This window comes from Vipera ursinii, assembly GCF_947247035.1.
Source record: "Vipera ursinii genome assembly, chromosome: Z".
In the NCBI taxonomy this organism is placed as follows: domain Eukaryota; kingdom Metazoa; phylum Chordata; class Lepidosauria; order Squamata; family Viperidae; genus Vipera; species Vipera ursinii.
Window position 1 is genome coordinate 87,650,287 of NC_139517.1, and position 22,831 is coordinate 87,673,117.

General features: G+C 36.4%; 1 protein-coding gene across 2 annotated transcripts in view; it reads right to left on the bottom strand.

Annotated features, from left to right (window-relative positions):
* CHN2 (chimerin 2) overlaps positions 1-22,831 on the bottom strand; it is a 161,950-nt gene that overhangs the window by 509 nt on the left and 138,610 nt on the right. Inside the window, exons 9-13 of one of the 2 annotated variants that reach the window (XM_083376151.1) lie at positions 17,939-18,112; positions 15,940-16,017; positions 9,811-9,948; positions 9,559-9,664; positions 7,493-8,230 (exon numbers count right to left, since the gene is read on the bottom strand). In XM_083376151.1, the coding sequence (XP_083232277.1) occupies positions 8,059-8,230; positions 9,559-9,664; positions 9,811-9,948; positions 15,940-16,017; positions 17,939-18,112 (668 nt within the window). In that variant the 3' untranslated portion in view covers positions 7,493-8,058. Of the gene's footprint in view, positions 1-7,492; positions 8,231-9,558; positions 9,665-9,810; positions 9,949-15,939; positions 16,018-17,938; positions 18,113-22,831 lie in introns of those variants that run through there. The other variant, XR_014494078.1, reaches the window with a different exon arrangement.

Below are 22,831 nucleotides of genomic sequence, written 5' to 3' on the forward strand. Positions count from 1 at the left end.
TATAACCAATGTTGATAATAAAATACACCTGAAGGCCTCAGAATAATTACTGAAGAAAGCATCAAAACTTGAAGAGAAGAGGGACTGGGAGTCAACATAGGGATAGCTATGATATTTGTTTAACTTATTTTAATATTTTGTTAAATGTTATTCATATCTGTTTGGGACAAGGGTAGAGATAAAGTTTTCTACGTTCTGGATGGGAGATTATAGTTGAATATTAAACATATGTTCAAGCAGAGATTTGAAGAGAGGGAATAGGCAGCCCTTCTAGGATTTTGTTTGTTTCTTAACATGTTAACATTGATACTTTAATATGACTTTAATGTATTCTGTTTGTACCTCTGGAATGGCATACTTTGGGAATGAGTGGAGTTTCTTGGGATAATCAATGTCCCACTGATATGATCTTCTAGACCAGTATTTCCCAAGCGTTTGAAGATATGTGAACTTCAACGCCCAGAATACCCCAGTCAGCATTACACATCTAGCTTGATGCCTCCTGGATACAGGATGATAGCACACAGAAACAATTTTTGATCTCAGAAGCACAGTTGGGGGTATTTCGACCTGGAGTAAAAATGCAATCATAGAATGTAAGTGTCTGAGCTGTGAATAATAGCCTCAAAGATTTAAGTTTTCTGTAAAGCAAAATTCATAGTTAAGGTACTAATAAATAATTCATCTTATTTTGTGTTTATCCACTGGCATGTTTCCAATTCAGACTAATAAGTGTAGCTTATGAAAATAAAATCTTTGAACTCATCCCTTGCCCACCTCCATAATCTACAAGCTAAAAGCTTCCCCCAATTCTTGCATGCTCTTTTTAAAGAGTACCACCAATTCAGGCTTGTCATAGTATTAAATATCTGTCTCTTCTCACACAACTTAAAATTTTTATTTTTAAAAAATAAAAAGAATATGAGCTAGGTTCTTTTATTTAAACTATAACCAATTAGGTAGGCTTAAGACACAAAACAGCCAATAATAACACAGGTCCCTAGATAACACACACACAGAGTGCATTACTTACTTCTAGTTTCTCTCTTCTGCACTCTATTCACAGTTACTGCTATTCCAATACTCCCTCAGCTTTTTCGCAGCAAGCTTTTATAGTTATTTTGCTATGCTGATGCTGAGGAGAAGCCTTGAAAAGAATGGAAAAAGCACAAGTTCTGGCAGTTTTTGGGGCAGCCTGTTCTCATGCTTAAATGTCATTTGTAAGGACATATTTAATCCTATTTAAATACCAATGTTAACATTCTAGAATAATAGAAAAGATAAATTATAATTACTGCATCTTCTTTTCTTCCCTCTGCCTATGCTTGTGTTTACTGATGCTTTGAATTTATTTCAATGGAGTTTGGTCATGTCAATGAACTGTCTGCAATACTTCCCAAATATCATCCTCCTCCTTCAGAACTGAAGAAGCTTCTTGGATGAGAAGCGAAACATTTTCAGAGTAAAAACCAAAAAACTCCAGTTGTCTTTTGGAAGGAAAAAAAAACACTTTTGGGACAATCTCCATAGATGAGTTCTCTTCTTCATTTTACTATTTTTTTATCTTGCCTTCTATGTGGCCATTTTTGGAGTAAACATGTCTTACATCAAGGACTGCAACAGCTGCTGACAACTCTCTTGAAGCAGCTTTTGAAGTTGGTTCCATAATAATGATACAAATGATGCCCTGAAAGATGTGCAGAACTATCACTTCCATGGTGTCATCACTCCCACAATGTCATTATGGAAGGGCAACATGCAATGTTTCCTTGGATAAGACTTAAAGTTGAACACATCTGAAGAACATCAGGTTAAGAAAAGCTGATGTGAAGTGCTAAAATTGATATTATTTGCTGTTACTCTCTGACTGCTACATGTTCCAGGACAAGTGAAAAATGATTTTATCCAAGTTTCATTTTATTGATTCAGTAAATTGATCCTTTTAAACAATAGGACAAGCGAAAAATAATTTTGTCCAAGCTCCATTTTATTGGTTCAGTATAATTAATTCCTTTAAACAGTAGGTAAACAATAAATAGTTAATGCATCAGTCTCCACAGCAAATTGAAGTATTCAATAAAATTTGCCTACTCTAATACAGATAGTTCTCAATTTACAATCATTCATTTAGAGACCGTTCAAAGTTACAATGCCACAGAAAAAAGTGACTTATGACTGTTTTTCACATTTACAACCACTGATCATCCCCAAGCTGATCAAAATAAAGATGCTTGGCAACTGGTTCATATTTATGACTGTTGCAGTGTCCCAGGGTCATGTGATGACCTCTTGTGACATTCTGACAAGCAAAGTCAATGGGGAAGCCAGATTCACCTAACAACTTTGTTACTAACTTAATAACTGCAATTATTCACTCAATAACTGGCGCAAGAAAGGTTGTAAAAGGGCAAAAATGAACTGTCTTGCTTAGCAACATAAATTTTTAGCACGATTGTGGTTGTAAGTTGAGGACTGTACTGTAAGAATGACATTTCCAATATAGCAAGAAGTGGTAGAAAATATTAGAGTAGCACAGAATATATGCTTCCATTAGCTACTTTTGTTTTCTTGCTTATTTTAGGAAACCTTGGTTTATTTATAACTCTTATATTTTGTAATTTTTGAATAATTATACTTTTAATTTCAAGTTATATAGTTGTTGGGTTCAAGATGTGTTAATATAGGACTCAAATGAAAAAAATATTCAGTTCAAGACACATTTGAGGTTGTTGATCATTACTGAGCATTTTCACACTGTAACACTTTTGATGTGAGATCTTGTTAGCAGAAGAAAAGGATGTACATTTATTGGGATTTACACAAATTAAAACTTTTCAGTTCACACTTGGACTTGTCAGTGTGGAAATCTGTCTGTAGCAGTGCCCCAAGAGTTTGCTGCTTTTGTCAAAATTATGAAAGCAGTGTCACCCATTAAAAGTTATATATAAATATAACGTGTACATTTTTACAATTTTTCCGTGAGTGACTGCAATACTTTGAAAATTTTAAATTTTACAAATATGGATAGAATGATATTCCCAAATAAATCTGTTTAAAGGATCCTGGTGTGAGTTGTCATAGACAAAAATATGGTAAATATTTAGTCTTGGAACATTTAGTTTGGAATTTACAGAATGTGCATAATATATTATTACAATATAGATTATAAATAATGTATATAAATCACAAAAACAATTATTTTACTTATAACAATACAATACAATCACATATACATTGTGTTTTGTCTTTGGCACATTAGTAAGTCTTTGAGCCCTGTATATATATATATATATATATATATATATATATATATATATATATATATATATATATATATATATATAAGGAAAAGAGTAAGAAAATCAATTTTTTATAATATTTTTTATACTGAATATTATCCAGAATGCATTGGGAAAACACAATGGGCTACTAAATATTTGATTTCAGCTAACTGGTTAATACCTACCGAAGCATATAGTTTGATATTTTTTTCTTTCATCATATTAAGAATTTTAAAAGTACAAGTAGTTCTCAACTTAGAATCACAACTGAATCCAAAATTTCCATTGCTAAATGAGACAGTTAAGTGATTTCCCCCCCCATTTTATGCCCTTTCTTGTCACAGTTGTTAAGTGAATCACTGCAGTTCCATAGTAACATGGTTGTTAAATGAATCTGGCTTCCCCATTGACTTTGCTTATCAGATGGTCACAAAAAGTGATCACATGACCTGGGACACTGCAACCATCATAAATATGAGTCAGTTGCCAGGCATCTGAATTTTAATCATGTGACCATGGGAATGCTGCAACAGTTGTAAGTTGAAAGTTGAAAAACGATCATAAATTTTTCAGTGCAACTGTAACTTGGAACAGTCAGCAAATGAACTGTTGTAAGTTGAGGACTACCTGTGGGGAAAAACTTGAAACTGGTGGAATATTGGAAACGATTGCATCATTCTGTTAGAACAGACATGTCAAACACAAGGCCCGGGGGCCAGATCCGGCCCGCAAAGTTTCATGTGGCCCGTGAAGCCATCCTGGAAACAGTGAGGGAACGGCCACCACTGCCTTGGCCCTGGCCCAGAGACCCTCAGATCTGTCCCACTCCTGCCCAGGCCCCCATAGGCACCCTTGATGCAAACGATGTAGAGCTGGCCACGCCCACCCAGTTGGCCATATGCACTCTAGCCACGCCCACGCAGTAGACCACGCCCACCCTGGCCATACCCACCCGGTCCCGAGAGCAACCGCAATGCTGATGCGGCCCTCAATGAAATTGAGTTTGACACCCCTGTGTTAGAATATTTGACAAAGGTCTCAGTAATTTGAGCTATTTATTTATATTTATTTACTAAAACTGTGTATGATGCCCAGTGATAGGTCAGAGCAACCAACAATCACATAACCTGCAGAATGGTCAATAAAAATAAATCATCATCAATAAAATCACAAAATTAAAAACCAGTCATCGATCATAGCCAGTATTGTAAACTGGGATGTATCACCTGCATCACAAACACACTGGAATAGAAGTGTCTTAATTTACTGGCTGGATGCCCTTCCTGATGCCTAAATGGAGTTTGCAGGAAATATTTTCTCTTTGTGTCTAAGAGAAAAATATTTGTTGCTACCTAGGACTGAACTATCAACCTTCTGAGTGGGAGGTGAGCAATTTTACCACTAGGCCACCATGCAGCTCCAACTATCTTCTGGTGAGGGGAGAGGCCCACCTCAACCAAGGAATCAAATGTTCCATGCGGCTGGAACAGCCAACGAAGAAGTCTGAGTTTACAACCAGAACTTCACCATACCTTATCACCTTGCACATATAGGAAGGGAAGTTCCAACCTCGAGAAGGAGATGTTCCCACAATACGAACTGAACCATAAGAGCTTTATTGGTTGAAAGTAGTACTTGAAATTGTATCCTGCTTTCAGCATCAATGCTACTGATATGCAGCAGCCTTCTTCTGCCAACAGTTGTTGCAATTTGCGGTATTTTCAGCTTCTGAGTCATCTTCAAAAGCCATCCCAAACACAATACATTGTAGTAATATCCAAGTGTAAGTTGATAAGAGGTGTGAATGAGTGTCTCACTGAATAACTCTTGCACATAAGTTATGAAATCTCAAAAAGACATAAAGTACGTTTTTTGTTTTTCAGTGACAAATGGACTTAACAAATTTATTTTTTTCCATTTACACTATGGTATCATAAATTACAAAGCATATTTCACTTCACAAAATAAAACCATTCCCATAGCATTTTATAACAGTATTTAGTATATAGCCTACAATATTTAAAATTGTGCAACTTAAGAGAGCTTCTAGGACTATTATACTAGCAAAATTATACCCCACTGACATTTGGCCTGCAGCCTGGATTTATCTCTCTAGCCCTTGTTGATTTAGATAAAGGATAATTAATATACATTATTTCCCTGCCCCATTTGATCTTTAATCTTCTTTCATTATCAAAATTACCCACTTATTTATTTAGAAACCTATGCTCCCTGAAATAATTCAGAAAACAGTATAATTGGTTTTCAAAACTTGCAATCCATACAAATCAAGAGTACAATTTTTCCTAGAGAAAATTCTGATTTACACTATATTATCTACCTGTGTGTTAAATATGTGTACAAAAATCTTATGATGAGAAATATGTATAATATTAGAATGAATTGCATTTATTATATTGACAGGTCAGTCTCTAGAAAGACAGAATAAAACTTTCATGAAATTTGATAATGTATCACTTCTCTTTCATTCACTCTCCATTATTAACACATTGGCCAAAATACAATGAAGAGGAAAGGCTTAATTAAAACATGTTTACTTTTATAAATATTGAACTCATTTGGCATTTAAAAATAACAAAAATCGAAGTATGAACTTTTTACTAAGTTCAGAGATATGCAAGAATCTGGCATTATTTATTTTAAACATAACTGTACTGCATTTCAAAAAACAAATGTTAAGTATCGTAGTTGATGGTACTGCCAATAATATATACCGTATATACTTGAGTATAAGCCGAATTTTTCAGCCCACTTTTTGGGCTGAAAAATTCCACTTCGGCTTATACTCCAGTCAACAAAAAAACTTACCAAGGACTTGTGCGCGGCCGAGGCTTTGGAGCTTCCGGGATCGCGCTCACCTCTCCCAAGCCACCGCCGTCCGGAGACCTGCCGAAGTTTGGGGAGGTTTGGGGAGGTGCGCGCGCACCTCCCCAAACGAAGCCGGGTCTCCGTTCCTCTGCGCCCTGCCTGCCTGCTTCTTTCCACAGCGGAAAGAAGCAGGCAGGCAGGGCTCGGAGGAACGGAGACCCGGCGACGTTTGGGGAGGTTTGGGCGCCTCTCCAAATATCCCCAAACGTCGCCGGGTCTCCGTTCCTCTGCGCCCTGCCTGCCTGCTTCTTTCCACAGCGGAAAGAAGCAGGCAGGCAGGGGGCGGAGGAACGGAGACCCGGCGACGTTTGGGGAGGTTTGGGCGCCTCTCCAAATATCCCCAAACGTCGCCGGGTCTCCGTTCCTCTGCGCCCTGCCTGCCTGCTTCTTTCCACAGCGGAAAGAAGCAGGCAGGCAGGGGGCGGAGGAACGGAGACCCGGCGACGTTTGGGGAGGTTTGGGCGCCTCTCCAAATATCCCCAAACGTCGCCGGGTCTCCGTTCCTCTGTGCCCTGCCTGCCTGCTTCTTTCCGCTGTGGATATTTGGAGAGGCGCCCAAACCTCCCCAAACGTCACCGGGTCTCCGTTCCTCCGCCCCCTGCCTGCCTGCTTCTTTCCGCTGTGGAAAGAAGCAGGCAGGCAGGGCACAGAGGAACGGAGACCCGGCGACGTTTGGGGATATTTGGAGAGGCGCCCAAACCTCCCCAAACGTCGCCGGGTCTCTGTTCCTCCGCCCCCTGCCTGCCTGCTTCTTTCCGCTGTGGAAAGAAGCAGGCAGGCAGGGCACAGAGGAACGGAGACCCGGCGACTGTGTATTCAGGCTTGCAAAATGGCGGATCGAGCCTCTGCTGGCGGCAGAGGTTTGCAGAACGGCGGATTGGCTTATACTCGAGTCAACAACTTTTTCCAGTTTTTGGGGGTGAAATTTGGGGTCTCGGCTTATACTCGAGTCGGCTTATACTCAAGTATATACGGTATATATATTTACAATATACCTCTTTATGGAGATAAAATTAAAACAAATTATTCCATTTGCCACATTTCTACAATAAATGTTCAGATGGATGTAAAGTAAAATCTTTTAAAAACCATTTGCAATTGAAGAAATATGTCAGGATAATACTGCAACAGTGGTAAATGCTTTCAATATAGTACTGCATAGCAATAATGCTTAAGAAAAATATATGGAAAATAATGCACTGCACTGAATTATGTTCTTGCTTAATAAAAAGACATCCCTAAAGCTAACGTAAGTATAAAGTATATTTATAAATACATGTTTTATTTCACTCAGACATATATAATTATGTCTTACATGTAGTATTGCAATGACTAAAGATATTAATTCATATCTTGAAAGTAATATTATGTGAACATGGATCTCACTGCATTAATTGGTCCCTGTTTTGACATATATTTCTACATAGAAATGTACGTATGTAGACATAGTCTATTTGTGTATAATTATATTCAAAGTTTCTAAACAAAGAGAAAACTAAAATATCTAGCAAAATACATTTGCTACACTTTGCTGGACCAAGAGAGTTGATTTTAGTAGAAATTGAGCCAGAATAATATTTGGGATTCAGTTCCATAGTAATTTTTTTGCTTCAATGATCTAAAGAAATATAGAAAGTTTCTTTTCTTTTAATAAGTCAACAGAAGAAATCTGTAACCTTTCTATACAGGGACAAATTGGAAACAAGGTAAAATGAAAAGGGAAGATTTTTTTAAAAAAACTTTTGTTCTTCTAACTTGTTGAAACATAGCTTTTACTAAATATTTTAGTGTACATTTACAAGACACATAAAACGCAACATTGCTCATGATTCTTTTATTTGAGTTTAATTTTCACTGCAGATTATTATAAATTTATAGCTTTGCTTGTCTAAAACAGAACATCTTCATTTTCTATTAGTATCTGCACAATTAGCTTCTGGTACCGCATATCGTTGAGTGTAGCAAGAGTGCTATCTTCTGGGGGCCTCATTAAAGTAGGTCCAAACACTATTCCCAGATTTTCAGCATTCATAAAATTTTCCTTTTCATTCATGGTAATCCTACAATGGGAAGACAATATGCACGCGTGCACACACACACACACACACACACACACACACACACACTTCTTAGAATTGTTTTTAAAAATATTATTTTTGATGTTCATGACCAATAATGTACACATATGTTTCTACAACTTAAATTCTACAAATTATTTTGCTGTTTCACAGTTCCTTGTATTTATTTACTTCAGGTAATAAAACAACACAAACATTACAAGATCCTCCTTGGTCTTGGTCTTTTCATCTTTTAAATTCTAATACATCCAGTGACATCATACAAGTGTACCAGTCCAAGCTTCCTATTTTTATTTATTATTCTTTTTAGTTGTTTTAGTTATTCCATCAAGGAGCATAAGAAACAAATTGTCAAATGCAACAATGACCAGGACCACACATGAAGTTCCAATTAAACCGAATTATTACTACTCATGCGTATGCACAGGAATTTACTCAATGAATGGTTAGCATTACTTTGACATTAGACAAGAGGCAACAGAATTCAACAGAATATTGAATTCTATCCATTTGTGGCTATATAGAGTGTCTAGGCTGATTCCCTTTTTAACTCCATCCTTACATTCTGCCACTTCTTCTCCACAAATAAATATCATTATTTTTCTGTTCTCAGAGGTCCCTCTAGTAGTGAGTTCCATAAAGACTCAATCTTACTCTCAGTTCCTTACTGTATCTAAGATAAAGAATGTGTAACTAAATGTTTATGTGTATGTGAATTGCTTCCATGTGCCTTAAGTGTCTTTCATCTTTTTCTTAAGTCCCTCAATAATCTGAAAGAATATAGGCCTATATAGAAATTGTCTTGATGACTATCTTGTTTTAAAGCCCCCCCTTCTCTCTCTCTCTCTCTCTCTCCACACACACACACACACACACACACACGTACGTACGTAGTCCCGGACTTACAACAGTTTGTTTAGTGACTGTTCAAAGTTATAATGGCACTGGAAAATGTGACTTATTACCATTTTTCACAGTTACAACTGATGTAGCATCCCCATGATTATGTGACAAAAATTCAGAAGTTTGGCAATGGGTTCACATTTATGACTGTTTCTGTGTCCCAAGATCACACAATCAACTTTTGCGACATCACAAGCAAAGGAATGGGGAAGTCAGGTTCATTTAACAATTGGGTTATTAACTTATCAACTGCAGTGTTTCACTTAACAACTGTGGTAGTGATTCACTTAAGAATAGAAATGTTGGGCTCAATTGTGTTTATATGTTGAGGACTACCCGTACACACACACACACACACACACACACACACACACACACACACCATAAAACAAAGCAATATAGCTTACTTTTTGAGATGAATCATCAGGTATCTAAGAGTTTCATAATGTGCAGCAGGAAGTAACATTAACACTTCATGAACAGCTTCTAGTCTTTCATCAGCATTGGAGATTTCTGTAGGACACGGTAAATTTCATTAGGGATAAATGTCAGCATTAAATAAAAATCTAATTTGGAATTTTATATCGTAAGAATTTTAGAACTATGATATTATGGAATGTAATCAGTGATTAATAAAGGAAATCTGTCTTAATACTTACTTGCTGCCTCTATGAACTTAGAGTAAGTATCATAAGTGATAACAGGAATTGGTAAATCTCTGAAATACAATTTTAGTGCACCAGCAATAATATTTATGTCAGGATATATATTAGCAGAGACATCTGCTTTGTCACCATCTGGAAAAAGAATGAGTATGGGTTTTAAGATTATTTTTTACAGGAACAAAAGTAGCTATTTCTTGTCATAGCTTTTCAAACACAGACACATAGATCTATACATACAGCGCTCACAAAAGTAAAACAAACCAAAGTACAGCTTTTTGAGATAAAGTGGGGGATTATAAAACTGAATCTGAAATGGCTTTGAACTATCATTAAAAGCCTATCTACATTTTAGTTTAGTATCTCCTTTTTCGTTCCTTATGTCGCCTGAAATATACACAATATTATTGTTGGTGCAACTGTAGGAAAATATGTTCTTACACAACTCCCATACAGATCAAAGCACTGTTGCTATGCATAATATTATTATGAGTACAGCAGAGAATCTGTTCCTTATGATTTTACCAATCTGGTTTTTTAAAAAAATGCCCAAGGTTGTTAATGTTTGGATTATAATAAACTGAACAATATGTTTAAAAACAGTACAAATTAAAAATAGATGAGAAAAGACTGTTCAGCCTCTAGCCAGATTTACGCAGTTCTCATGGAAATAGGATGGTGCAGAAATAGGACGATAGGACTTTTCTATGTCATTTTCACTAGAAAGATAAACAGTGGTGGGATTCAGCTGGTTCGCACCAGTTCGGTAGAACTGGTAGCTAATTTTTTGTTGTCCAGGCCCAGAATGGACTTTCAGAAGTGGCATCCACACAGAGAATCGGTTGTTCACATATTTGAATCCAACCACTGCAAATAAGGCAATATGGGGAGATAGTGCTGGCTCAGGAATACTGGGAGTTGAAGTTCACAAGTCATAAAAGAGCCAAGGTTGTCCTACCTCTGAGCTAGCCTGTTGAAAATAAAAATTAAATTTGTAGAAAGTATAATTCCTTCTGAATCTTTCCCTCTTTGCTTAACTGACTGTATTTTTGTATTTTTATTGGTTTTACTGATCTTGTGGATTAACCCTTGGCACTAAACCTGAAAGAATATATCTACACTTCTCTCAGTAGAAATAATGGTCATCAGGAAAAGACAAACTATAAGCTTATCATATTAGCAAATTCATTTGGAACAGTTGAATTAAATTCTGTTATTTCCAATTCAGCGTGTAGGGATTGGGAAGCAATTCTTTAAAATAAGCAGCCTATTATCTAGTATAGCCAGGGCTTTTATCCTCATAGAACTCTCAGAACAGCATTCTGGCACCTTTTTTTTTTTTTTTGCAAAAAAAGAGCTCCCTCTATTGGCTTTTGAAAGCCTATTGCAGGGCTAGGCAATTTTTGCCCTTTTTTATGACTCGTGGACTTCAACACTCAGAAATCCTGAGCCAGCCATGCTGAGGGGAAAGGGAGAGGTTTCCAAGCTGAGCCATGCTGGTTCAGGAATTCTGGGAGTTGAAGTCCTTGAGTCATAAAAGAGCCAAGGTTGCCTACCCTGCACTAGAGGAGGACATTAAAATTATTTACAGGGTTACTTCTTTAGGAACTAAACTTTTAGAATCTAAAACAGCTAATTCAAAAAAGTCAACAGGAAAGAACCTCACATTTTTCATCTGCTTCTGTCTTTTGGAAGGTAAAATTAGATAACAAAATAATATATTTCCTATGTTAACATCTCTGCAATGAAATCAATAAAGGTAAGAGGAAAGAAATGAGACACATTTTTCTCAATGTAATATGTCTAATTTAGCTGATGCTAGAAAAAAAATAGTATCTTTTGTACATACTCTTGAAAACTATTTTGAATCTAACTATCTATTACAACTAAACCACTTTAAATTAAACAATTCTTAAGAATGAAATATTCTTAATTTGGACTTTACTTTTACTGTTTGGACTGTTGTGTGTTTTGAAAAATAGATTATTTAGAATCTAGTTACGTTGCACTTCAGTCTTTAAATAATTAACTTAGTACAGGTTATGCTGACTCAGGAATTCTGGGAGTTGAAGTCCATGAGTCATAAAAGAGCCGAGGTTGCCTACCCCTGACCTAGTATATACATAATAATATATGATGTTTTTCATGGTGAGCGTAACATCAATAACAACATTTATTAAAAAGGCTAAAATAATTTCTGGTGGTATCTGTACATTAAAATTTTGTTTAGTCACAATCTTTCACTTCATTTAATTTGAAATCAAGTGAAAAAATGATTTAAATTATTTTATTAAAACAAATTAATGGCAATTCTTTTATAAAAAGTTGCCTCAAACAAAATGAGTTTGACATGCCTGCTCTAGATAGTTGAATGCTCCAAAATAAATTCTAGACCAGGCCTGTACATGCAGCCTACCAAGCACCCTTGGACAGAGCACAGACTTTTTTTTTTAAAAAAAAGTAATAAAATCACCACCACTGCCCTGAAAGTCATGTTGCGTAGTGCCTCCATGGCTTACCATCACCACGAGCTCCAACACTGTAGATGCTCCTCTAGTCACCAAATCATTGATTAGCCTACCAGCATTCCTTTGCAGACCACAAAGATTTTTAATTTATCAGTGTGGGCCTTTCCTTCTACAAGTTGCACAGACCTCTTCTAGATTTTCCTCTTGCCTTTCCGAGTTAACTTCTTGGTCTGTCATTGAGCAAGAATTGACTTTGTAGGGAAGCATATTATCATGTGATGTATATTTAACATGTTCTACCTTTATTTACTGATTATATAATATTTGTATGCAATCCACATGGTGAGGTTTGGGGCAACTTACAATATTTTTAAAATCATAAGATTAAAACATAAAAGCAGGGCTTTTTTTCTCATAGAACGCTCAGAATGGCATTCCGGCACCTTTTTTTGCACACAAAAAAAGCTTTTGCACAAGCTATGCTACTCCCTCTATTGGCTTTCGAAAGCCAATAGGAATTGCTGCTGAGCACGCCAAAAGACCTGGCCAGCAAACGTTGCACTGGCAAGTTGTCTGCAGCAAAGGAAAGTTGGCAGGAACTTTGCATCCCTCCCTGTTGCCCAACTACACCATCTCAACTAGGTAAGTAAGAGAGGACAAGGAGTGGGAGGTGGGTTCTGCGGAGTCCATGTGCACTCCTTCCTTGTGCTCATCTGTGTCAGCCAGGCTGGTGGCCTACCTGGTGCTGGACCTGCTCCACCATCGCCTCGCCCTGCACGCCTAAGTGGCCGCCCTGCATCGCCTGGCCCACACTGCCTCCGCCCCATGCAGCCCTGCCATATAGAGCGGGCCCCGCTGCTCCCACAGCACCAGCCATACCAGCTCCGGCCCCGGGGGGCAGCCCACCGCCAACACCCCTTGCACCCATGACCGCAGCAGCACCGCCCCCCACGCCCACCAAGATGAGAGTTCTGGCACCTTTTTTTTTTTAGAAAAAAAAACACTGGTTATAGCGGAATGAATTTATACATTAGCATCCTATTCGCTACCACTTTTACTGTCACAATACATATTTTTCTCTCAGCCTCCTATTTATCTCATATTTGTAAAAGCGTAGAATTAGTATTCTAAAATTTTGTTGGACAGTCCTATTATTCTGTGGTACAAGGAGAGTTAAACTGCTACAAAAGTGAAACAAAATATTATTTTTAAACATTGCAGCTGCCACTACATTATTGAAAAGATGACAAACAAAAATGATCGATTATCCAAGCCCTCACTGCATATCAAAATCACTAACTTACTTAGTAGAGGGGACATTGATAAAAGCAAATCATATTGCAGAAGAGCTTTAAAATGAAGTTGATGCATATTGCTGTGCCAGTAATTTGCTTCAAGCAAAAGAAGTGATAAAAGAAGAAAGATTAAAATGCAGGAATGTCCATCCTTTATTATAGCAATTAAAAAATTAAGTCTGATGAAAATATTGTTCATATTTGCTGTGAGTCATGAGAATCCATAACACCTATCAATAATACTCTTGGGTTGTTTTTTTAAAAAAAAAATAGAAAACAAAGATATAAGACTTCTGCGTCTAAAATGCATCAGCTTCAATTTCTTTTCATGAATTATGAATATAAAACATTTAGCTAAAATAATTGCTTACTCTGAAAATTGGGTTCTTTTATGTTTATACATCTATAATACTAAGATAAACTGGATATGGAAAATAGTAGTGTAGTTTTTTAAAAAACCAGTGGTAGTTACGAAAGCTGCAGTTTTTAAACTCATTGATCAGGATTCAGCAAAGAGAAGAGCTCAAAAATTAGTTACAGCAACATGTAGCCTATACTTCTCTACTATTTCTTCGTTTTTTTAATGAATGGAAAATTCAACTTCCTATTATGAATGGAAAATGTTTTTTCTTTAAATCAAGAACAGAAGTGTGTTGAGGAATGTAAGTGTAAGCTAGGAAACAAGGAGTGAATGCAGTGCGCACACATTTCTAAATGTATGTGCAGTCTACAAATTTAATTTATGCTGTGTAAAGGATAATTATTGCCCAATTTGTTGCATTTGTTGGTTTAGTGGCTAAATACAGAAGCCAGGAGACCATGAGCTCCAGTTCTGCCTTAGCCATGAAAGCCGACTGGGTGACTGTGGACCAGTTACTCTCTGTCAGCCTAAATGATCTCACCAGCTTGTTGTTGTATTGAAAACAGGACAAAGGATGTTCGCCACCTTGACTTACTTAACAAAATAATAAAGGTGGGATATATTTTTTATTTTTTTATTTATTTAATTCCATTTATATCCCACCCTTCTCCGAAGACTCAGGGTGGCTTACAAGCTTAGCAGTAGCCTTCATTCTATGTATATGCCTGCTTATTAGGGCTTTCACCCCCCCAAGCGGACATTATCCTATATATGGACATTATCCTATATATTGAACAATTGCATGTATAAGCTAGTCTCTAATGTTAACTATGTTACCGATTCTCTATTTTTTTATTTTAAGTCCCATTAATCATTTTTAAAAAAGAATATAGATTCCAGCATTGCCAAAACCAAAAGGGCAGTCTTTTGAAGAAAGACATTAACTATAAATAGGCATTCTATTATTATATTTACTATATACAGTATTCAAAGGCTTACATTTTTAGAGAAGTACTCAGACTGTTTGTAAGTCCTATCTGGGGTACACGTACAACTTGTTATAAATCATTGCACTATGCCATTTTCAGTCAACCAAAAAAAGACATGTCATGCATGGTATGAACTAGGTGATTTCTGCTCATTCTTATCTCTAGGATAGATTGTGTTGCTGAAATATTCACAAGACAAAGATGAATAGAGACATCCATAAAAATAGGAAATATAATTGTGCAAGTCTCTCTTAGTAGTAAGGCAACATTACATATGAAATATTTAATGTGAAGCAGGACAAAGAAACAAACAAAAGCTCAGAAATTAGTAACCACAATGAGGCCACTATGAGCAAGCTGTACAATAAGGGTTTTATATGCTGGCAGAAACAGAACTGAACAACAATTCAGCACAGTGAGCAACTGTTGCTGTATAACATTAATTTTCATTCAGTGGAAGAATAAGCAATCATTCTTGCATTCTTACTAAATGTTAGAGGAATCAATAGCACTAAATCAAAAGTCTTGATTTTTTTAAAATCAGAACATTATCTATCCTTATAATTTACCCTTGTTTTACAGAAAGTGCAGAAATAGCACATGATAGAGCACTTCCAGGAATAAGGAATTCAAGTGTGGTAGAATGTAAAAAGATTCATTCTTGTCTACAGCAAAGCATCATATGAGCAAGGCTGTAGGCACAAATGAGGGTCCCGGTGGAATATCTACTACTGTAAAAAAATGCACTTTGGTTTCCTCTGGTAATTCAGGATCCTACTACAGAAAGCTTCATAATGAAGAGCAGTATCTTTCTTTATTTTGGGATACTATGCATCCTCCAAATAGGATGTATTTTGATGCATGTGGTAAATATAAGTTGAAAATAAAAGAATAATTATATATAACCTTCAAGAGAAATAAAAATTACATATTTGATGATAAAACCAAACCTATGAGGGTGTGCAATAAAACAGAGTAGATATCATTTTTCCGAATCTAAAATAAATTGATACCTCGGTCAAAGGCCATTTTGACATCTTCAATGTGTTCAGTGAAGCCTGAGACTCTGTAAATGCCTTCTGACTTCAAACCTGCAAACCAAAATTCTATCAATTGCTGTCTACAGATACATTTTCATTCTATATACTTTTTCTTCCATATTTTCTCAGGTGAATTTGCAACTATCTTTGACAGAACTTTCATTTCAAGTGGAGAGTGTGGCTTTCATTTAATTTAAAAACTTTCATTTTATTTAATAAGCTACAGAATTATGTTCTGCTAAGTTAGACATAGTTAATTAACAACTGTTGCTTTCTTTGTCTAGAAATTGCACTAAGCAAAGGTCTCCTTAGTTTTGCAATCCTTTCTAAAGGACACACCAGAGACTAGTGTAGCATTGTTTCATGTAAAATGGTTCAGTCACTATAAGTATTGTTGCATGGTAGTGATTGGAAGTCAATTTAAACTGAATAAGGATGGTCCTTTGAAACTGATGGCTTCATTCTAAAAACAATTACAAAGGGAATTTTTCTGTTCATCCTTCTTTTATAGAATCCCTTAAGCCCTGAAATCTTTTAGAAGGCCACAAGCCACTAGCATACTCAATGTGGACCAGAAACATATTGGCAGTCAGTATAGGTTTTGTAAAAGCAGCAGTTATAAGAAACTGCTTTTGGTAGCAACTTAACTGCCATATTTTGCTTGAGATCAAGCTTCTACGTCATCCTCAAGGAGAGTCTCATATAGTGTCCACTTTAGAGGGAAAATTACTAAATAACTTCTAATTACTTCTGAAGAACTACTATACAACAGAGGAAAATTAATCATCCCTATGAAATGTCATCCCAATCTAAAATAGATTCCCATGTTCACTTTGTAATTAAATAAAAAGAAAAATCACAGACCTATCTGCAAAGCGAAAGATTTCAGGAATTTTTAATATATTTGTAATGATTCAGATTTCTGTTCTTGGTTTGGCTTATAAGAAAAGGCATTTTAAGTGAATTATATATTTATCTTGTATTATAGTCTAAACACTCTTACTTATAACTTTAATATTGTTATGTACTTCTTTTGATTTTCAATTATCTTTCAACAATTTTAAATTTAATAGAACTTTTCAGAATAAATTATTTTAAAGAAAAGAGTTTAAGTGCGCAAAATTATTTAAATAATTAAATAATTTACATTAGCAAATGAAAAAGTAGCAAAAATGTTTTTTAGATTTTCTAAGATAGGGGAAAAATATTTCAAGCTTTCAAAATCTATGCATCTAACTAAAGCTGTGTTGTCTCTGAGCTAGAAGCAATTACACAAGTCTGATTCAAGTCAAAAGACATACAGTAAATTCAAGCAGCCTTTCCCAAGCTGGCTCCCTCCAAATGCACCATGGCCATAAGAATTTTGGAATTCCCAGTCAAAATGCTAGCCATCTCAACTGGGTGCTACAATAGCAACACACATGGAGAGCATGAGATCAGGGAAGTCTAAAAAGAAGAACTAAAAACAAAAGGATGCTTTTTAGCAAATGCTCATCAGTTTTGAATTTCTGATCAATGCCAAAATCAATTTTAGAAATTCTTTTGTACTAAAATTCCCTTCGAGTTTTTCCCCCCTAAGCATTCTTGCCAGTTCTATATGGAGACGTCAGATTAAAAAAGTAAAAGCTTTCTTAAGCTCTAATTATTACAGTTGGAGCATTAAAAAGTAGGAACACATGCAGACCTACTGGAAATCACCCATAGGTCTATCTTTACACTTAAATCTAACTTCAGCTTACTCAGCTGGTTGAAATTTAAAATATGGGTTCTTAATCTTTCACTTACAAAAGTTTATTAGAAAACAAACAAAATACAAATAACCCTGATATATTATTTTAACCATTTTTGAAATACTTAACAGAATATTATTCAGACTTTAGTATCTGATAATGATTATCAAATATGGAATGATGTCAGAATTTCAGTAATTGAGAAATTAGAATTTTGATTAATCAAAACATAAAAAATATACCTCTTGATTCAATCTCACGTATGCATATGTCCACCACCATGGGTCTCTGTGCATTGTGGGCCTTCACTAGTGTAGTGAGATCACAGCAATAGACCCGCTTGATTCTCTTAAGGTCTGGTTGGCAGTCATTGGGAACATACTTTGAACATTGCTTGTGTACATTTAATCCACAGTCTGTAGAAAAATATTAAGGTGATATTTTCTGGTATTGTAAACTGCATAAAGTTACAAGATTGAAATAACTGGCTATGTAAATTAATCAAAATTAAATAGTTGACAAGAGTGAAACATGGATATAAATTGATATACATGATATACGTTTGAATCTCTAAAATTATTTTTAACATATCTATCCTATAGATTAAGCTAATAAGTAGAACAACTATACTGTTATGAAAGCTGGTCCTTATACAAAAACAAAGGTATTGGATTTGGCTATTACCAAAACAAATAGCAGATGGTACACGGCCTTGAGCTCTTAATTAAATCTCATAATCTACAGCTGAGACATAAATGATCACCATGTTCCTAGTCTTGGAAAAATGTTAGGCATCATTACCTGAAAACTAAATTAATTGCTATTTTTATTCAACAAAAGTCTTCATGACAATTTACACCAAAATAATATAAAACTGTTAAAATTAATTAAAATGTAAACATTCCAAATTTTAGAAAGCAGCATTAAAGCACAATAACACAAAATAATCCACATCTTAAAATTCTCATCACTTCAACAATTATATATAACTGTTGTAAAGACCATTCCACAACTAGACTATTATTTATGAAGAATCTCTTTCCTTGATGATTAACCTCTCCCTACCTCAAATGGAAAAAGTGTTTGCAGGAGACCACTAAACAAAGATTTTAATTTAGGAACTTGCACATATTAAGTTATTGAAAATGAAGAAATTATGCAAAGTACCTATGTAGCAAAAAAGGACAAAATGGATAGAACAGTGAAACACAGGGTAATTCTGATAATATGATAAGAAATTGATCATAGCTCGATGTACGACACCAGAATTGCATTCAATGGAGTCAGATCACCCTTTCTATAAAATTAGTGAACACTTTCAAAAATACACTATGGAAGCTATATGATATTTTAAAGTTATTAGTTGAAATTAAATTTAGACAAAACACATGTGCACTCAGTAAATAGGATGCTAGACTTGAAATTGAAGTTCAGTTTAGCTTTGTTGCATTCTTCATGAAAGAGAAGAAGCTAAGTCTAGAAGGGCTCTTAGGTTTTCAGCTGTCACTGGATTTATAAGGCAGCTGCAAAAGCAGATGTTTTTTTAAAAAAATATTTTTAGAGCTAACATGGAGGCCTGAAGAATCACAAAAAATGTACATACTAAGCTAAAAATTGCTTTTACAGCTAAAAAAAGCAGTAGTACTAAGCAGTTGTGTTAGCAAAGGGAGTTGATCTTATCTGGAGGCAAAAACCAAATATTATGTTTACAGCAATATTGTGATTCTCCATTTTTTTTCTTTATTAAAAGCAATTATGGAGCTTTTCTAGGAGCAAGGGAGATTCTCCTTCCCCTCACTCTTCTCTAAATGTTGGAGTGCTAAAAAAATGGAGTTCTTTCCATAGGAAAAATATTATGGGGAGAGGTTTGGGGTTCTTATGTAAGTACCTATGCGCAATAAAGAGACAATCAATACATATAAGTCAAAAGTTAATAAGTTCCCTTACATTAGATATATTTGTAATTTGGGATCTTTCACTCCTTGCCCATAAAACTATTAGGCAGGAACACCTTGAGCATGCAATCTTATGCCCTTGTATATAGAAATAAGCTCACTGATTTCCTTCAGTCTTAATTTTGTAAGATTAATTTGTAAGATTGTATTTAATTTCCTTAGTGAGAGGTTGGGTAAAATCCCTCCTGTACATTTGCAGGAAAAGGTCTGGTATATATCAAGGAGTGGAATTCCCATCTGAAAATGTTGGGAAATCTTCAGAGATCTCACTGCAATTGTTTGAAGTGATGGAAAATAATCATATTAACTAGGTCTAATTATTTAAAATAATAATAACATGAAATCAAATTTTTGTCCCACTCTCTTAGGAGTGTGGCCTTCAGCTCAGAAAATCTATGTCCCATATACTAATAGTTCAAAATAATTGTAAAAGGCAGCTTTTCTTGGAACAGGTTACAAACTGCAACAAAACCTTTAACACAATCAAACAATATTTTTCTCTCCCAGGTCCTTGTGAAGGACTAGATATGATAAAAATGCCAAATTCAATCTAAACATCTGGCTGGCAATGTAACTAACAGTAATAATAATAGTACAGTGTTTTTATGAGTGCACGAAACATGGTCCATTCACTTGAACTTAAAAAAATATTGGTTTTACATCCATAAGTAAACTTTATATACTTTAAGTCAAATACCATCTAATGTATTTATTATTTTGTTAAATCTAAACAAATCCAGCCAGTGTAAGAATTCTCACTAAAAATTTCTTAGAGTTAATATTGCTTTCTTAGAGTTAATATTAAAAGATAAAGGTAAAGTTTCCCCCGCACATGCGTGCTAGTCGTTTCCAACTCTAGGGGCCGGTGCTCATCCCCATTTCAAAGCCAAAGTGCCAGCGCTTGTCCGAGGACGTCTCTGTGGTCATGTGGCCGGCATGACTAGACGCCAAAGGCGCACGGAACGCTGTTACCTTCCCACCGTAGTGGTCCCTATTTTTCTACTTGCATTTTTATGTGCTTTTGAACTGCTAGGTTGGCAGAAGCTGGGACGAGTAACAGGCACTCACTCTGTTACGTGGCACTCGGGATTCGACCCGCCAAACTGCCGACCTTCTGATCGACAAGCTCAGTGTCCTAACCCACTGAGCCACCACGTCCCTTAGAGTTAATATTAGGAATTAATTAATCAGAACATTAAGTTTTGCATGAAAGAAATATACGGTACTATTTCTTAGATTACATTATTAAAATAACAAACCCAGCAGTACATAGTATATTTAACACTTTTATTTCTATATTTCATACAAAGAAAACATTTTCTCAAATCCTAAGATCATACTTCACTTTTCCACTCTTAACACTACATTGATATTTCAACTGATGACATCTGGATATGTTGGGATACAGATATATTAATTAGGAATTTTGGAATTTGTAACTTAGCACATCTGCAGCTGTAAATATTGGCACTATTGTGTAATAGTCTCTCTCTCTCTCTTTTTTTTCTCTCTCCCTCCCTCCCTCTCTCTCTTTTACAAGTATGCTATTTTAGATAAGATGAAGAGATCCCTTTGGTCAGCCAAATTTGTGATATAAGAAAAGGAAGCAATATGTTATGCCATAATCATAGTTACATTTTTACTGTCAGGAAAGACCTCTATGATTATAGCAGCTTGGCCAAATCTGAGGATCAGCCACCTTGTTTTAATGAGAATATCGCAGGAAATTAAAATATCACAGCCAAGAAATTAAAAGACGCTTGCTCCTGGGGAGGAAAGCCATGGCAAATCTAGACAGCACACTAAAAAGCAGAGACATCACCCTGTCAACAAAAGTGCGTATAGTCAAGGCTATGGTCTTCCCAGTTGCAATGTATAGCAGTGAAAGCTGGACCATAAGAAAGGCTGAGCGCCAAAGAATTGAGGCCTTTGAACTATGGTGCTGGAGAAGACTCCTGCGAGTCCCTTGGACTGCAAGGCGATCAAACCGGTCAGTCCTAGAGGAGATCAACCCTGACTGCTCTTTAGAAGGCCAGATCCTGAAGGTGAAACTCAAATACTTTGGCCACCTAATGAGAAGGAAGGACTCACTGGAGAAGAGCCTAATGCTGGGAAAGGTTGAGGGCAAGAGAAGAAGGGGACGACAGAGAATGAGGTGGCTGGATGGAGTCACTGAAGCAGTAGGCGTGAGCTTAAATGGACTCCAGCAGATGGTAGAGGACAAGAAGGCCTGGAGGAACGTTGTCCATAGGGTCGCGATGGGTCGGACAAGACTTCGCAGCTAACAACAACAATCACAGGAAATGGCAACTCTTTATTATCTCATTTGATCTCAGTAAAGCTAGTAATTTTGGACCTGGTTCATGCTTGAATAGTGCATCTAATAATTCAGCTCTGTAGATTAGACTAGGAATTCAAAAACCATCTGGGATGAGGAAATGGCAACTACTTCTGAATTCTTGCAAGAAAACAGTACAGGTAGTACTGTTAGATACAATCATTCAAAATTAAAACAGGACTGAAACTGGTGACTTACGACTGGTCCTTATGCTCCAAATGAGTACTTGACAGCAGTGTCCATGTCATGTGGTTGTGATTTGCAACCTTCTCAGCTGGCTTCTGACCAGAAAAGTCAATGAAGGAAGCTGGTGTTGTGATTCAGGGTCAGCCTGTGGGTTCGGCAGTTGGGTCGGACGACTCAGAGGAGGAGGAGGGGGGTGTTGAAGAGCTTGCTGATGATGGCCTTGAGGCTCCGCAGAGCCCTTAGCCAGGCCCCTCCCACCTGGTCACGACGCAGACCCAGCTGTGTGAGCCTGACAGCATGGATGAAGATGACCCACAGCTGGCCCTGTTCAAGGACGCCCGACGCAGGAGGCAGTCAATCAGGAGTAAACAGAGGAAGGCAATGGGGCACCTCGGAAGGAGGCAGAGAGAAGCCACGCCCTGAACTGTATAAAAGGGGAATGTGTGGGAGGGCTGGTTTGCTGAAGGCAACCGCTTAAATAGTCCTGTTTCATAGCTCCTGTTTCATGGTTGGTGTCTGTTTTATGTTAATAAATTTGGCAGGCTTTATTCCAGCCTCTTGCCATTTGTAAAGGGGTTGTCCCTGCTTTTTCTGCAGGGCCGGTAGCAGGCTGGTACAGAACAGCTGGATTCACTTAACAATAATGTTAAATCAAG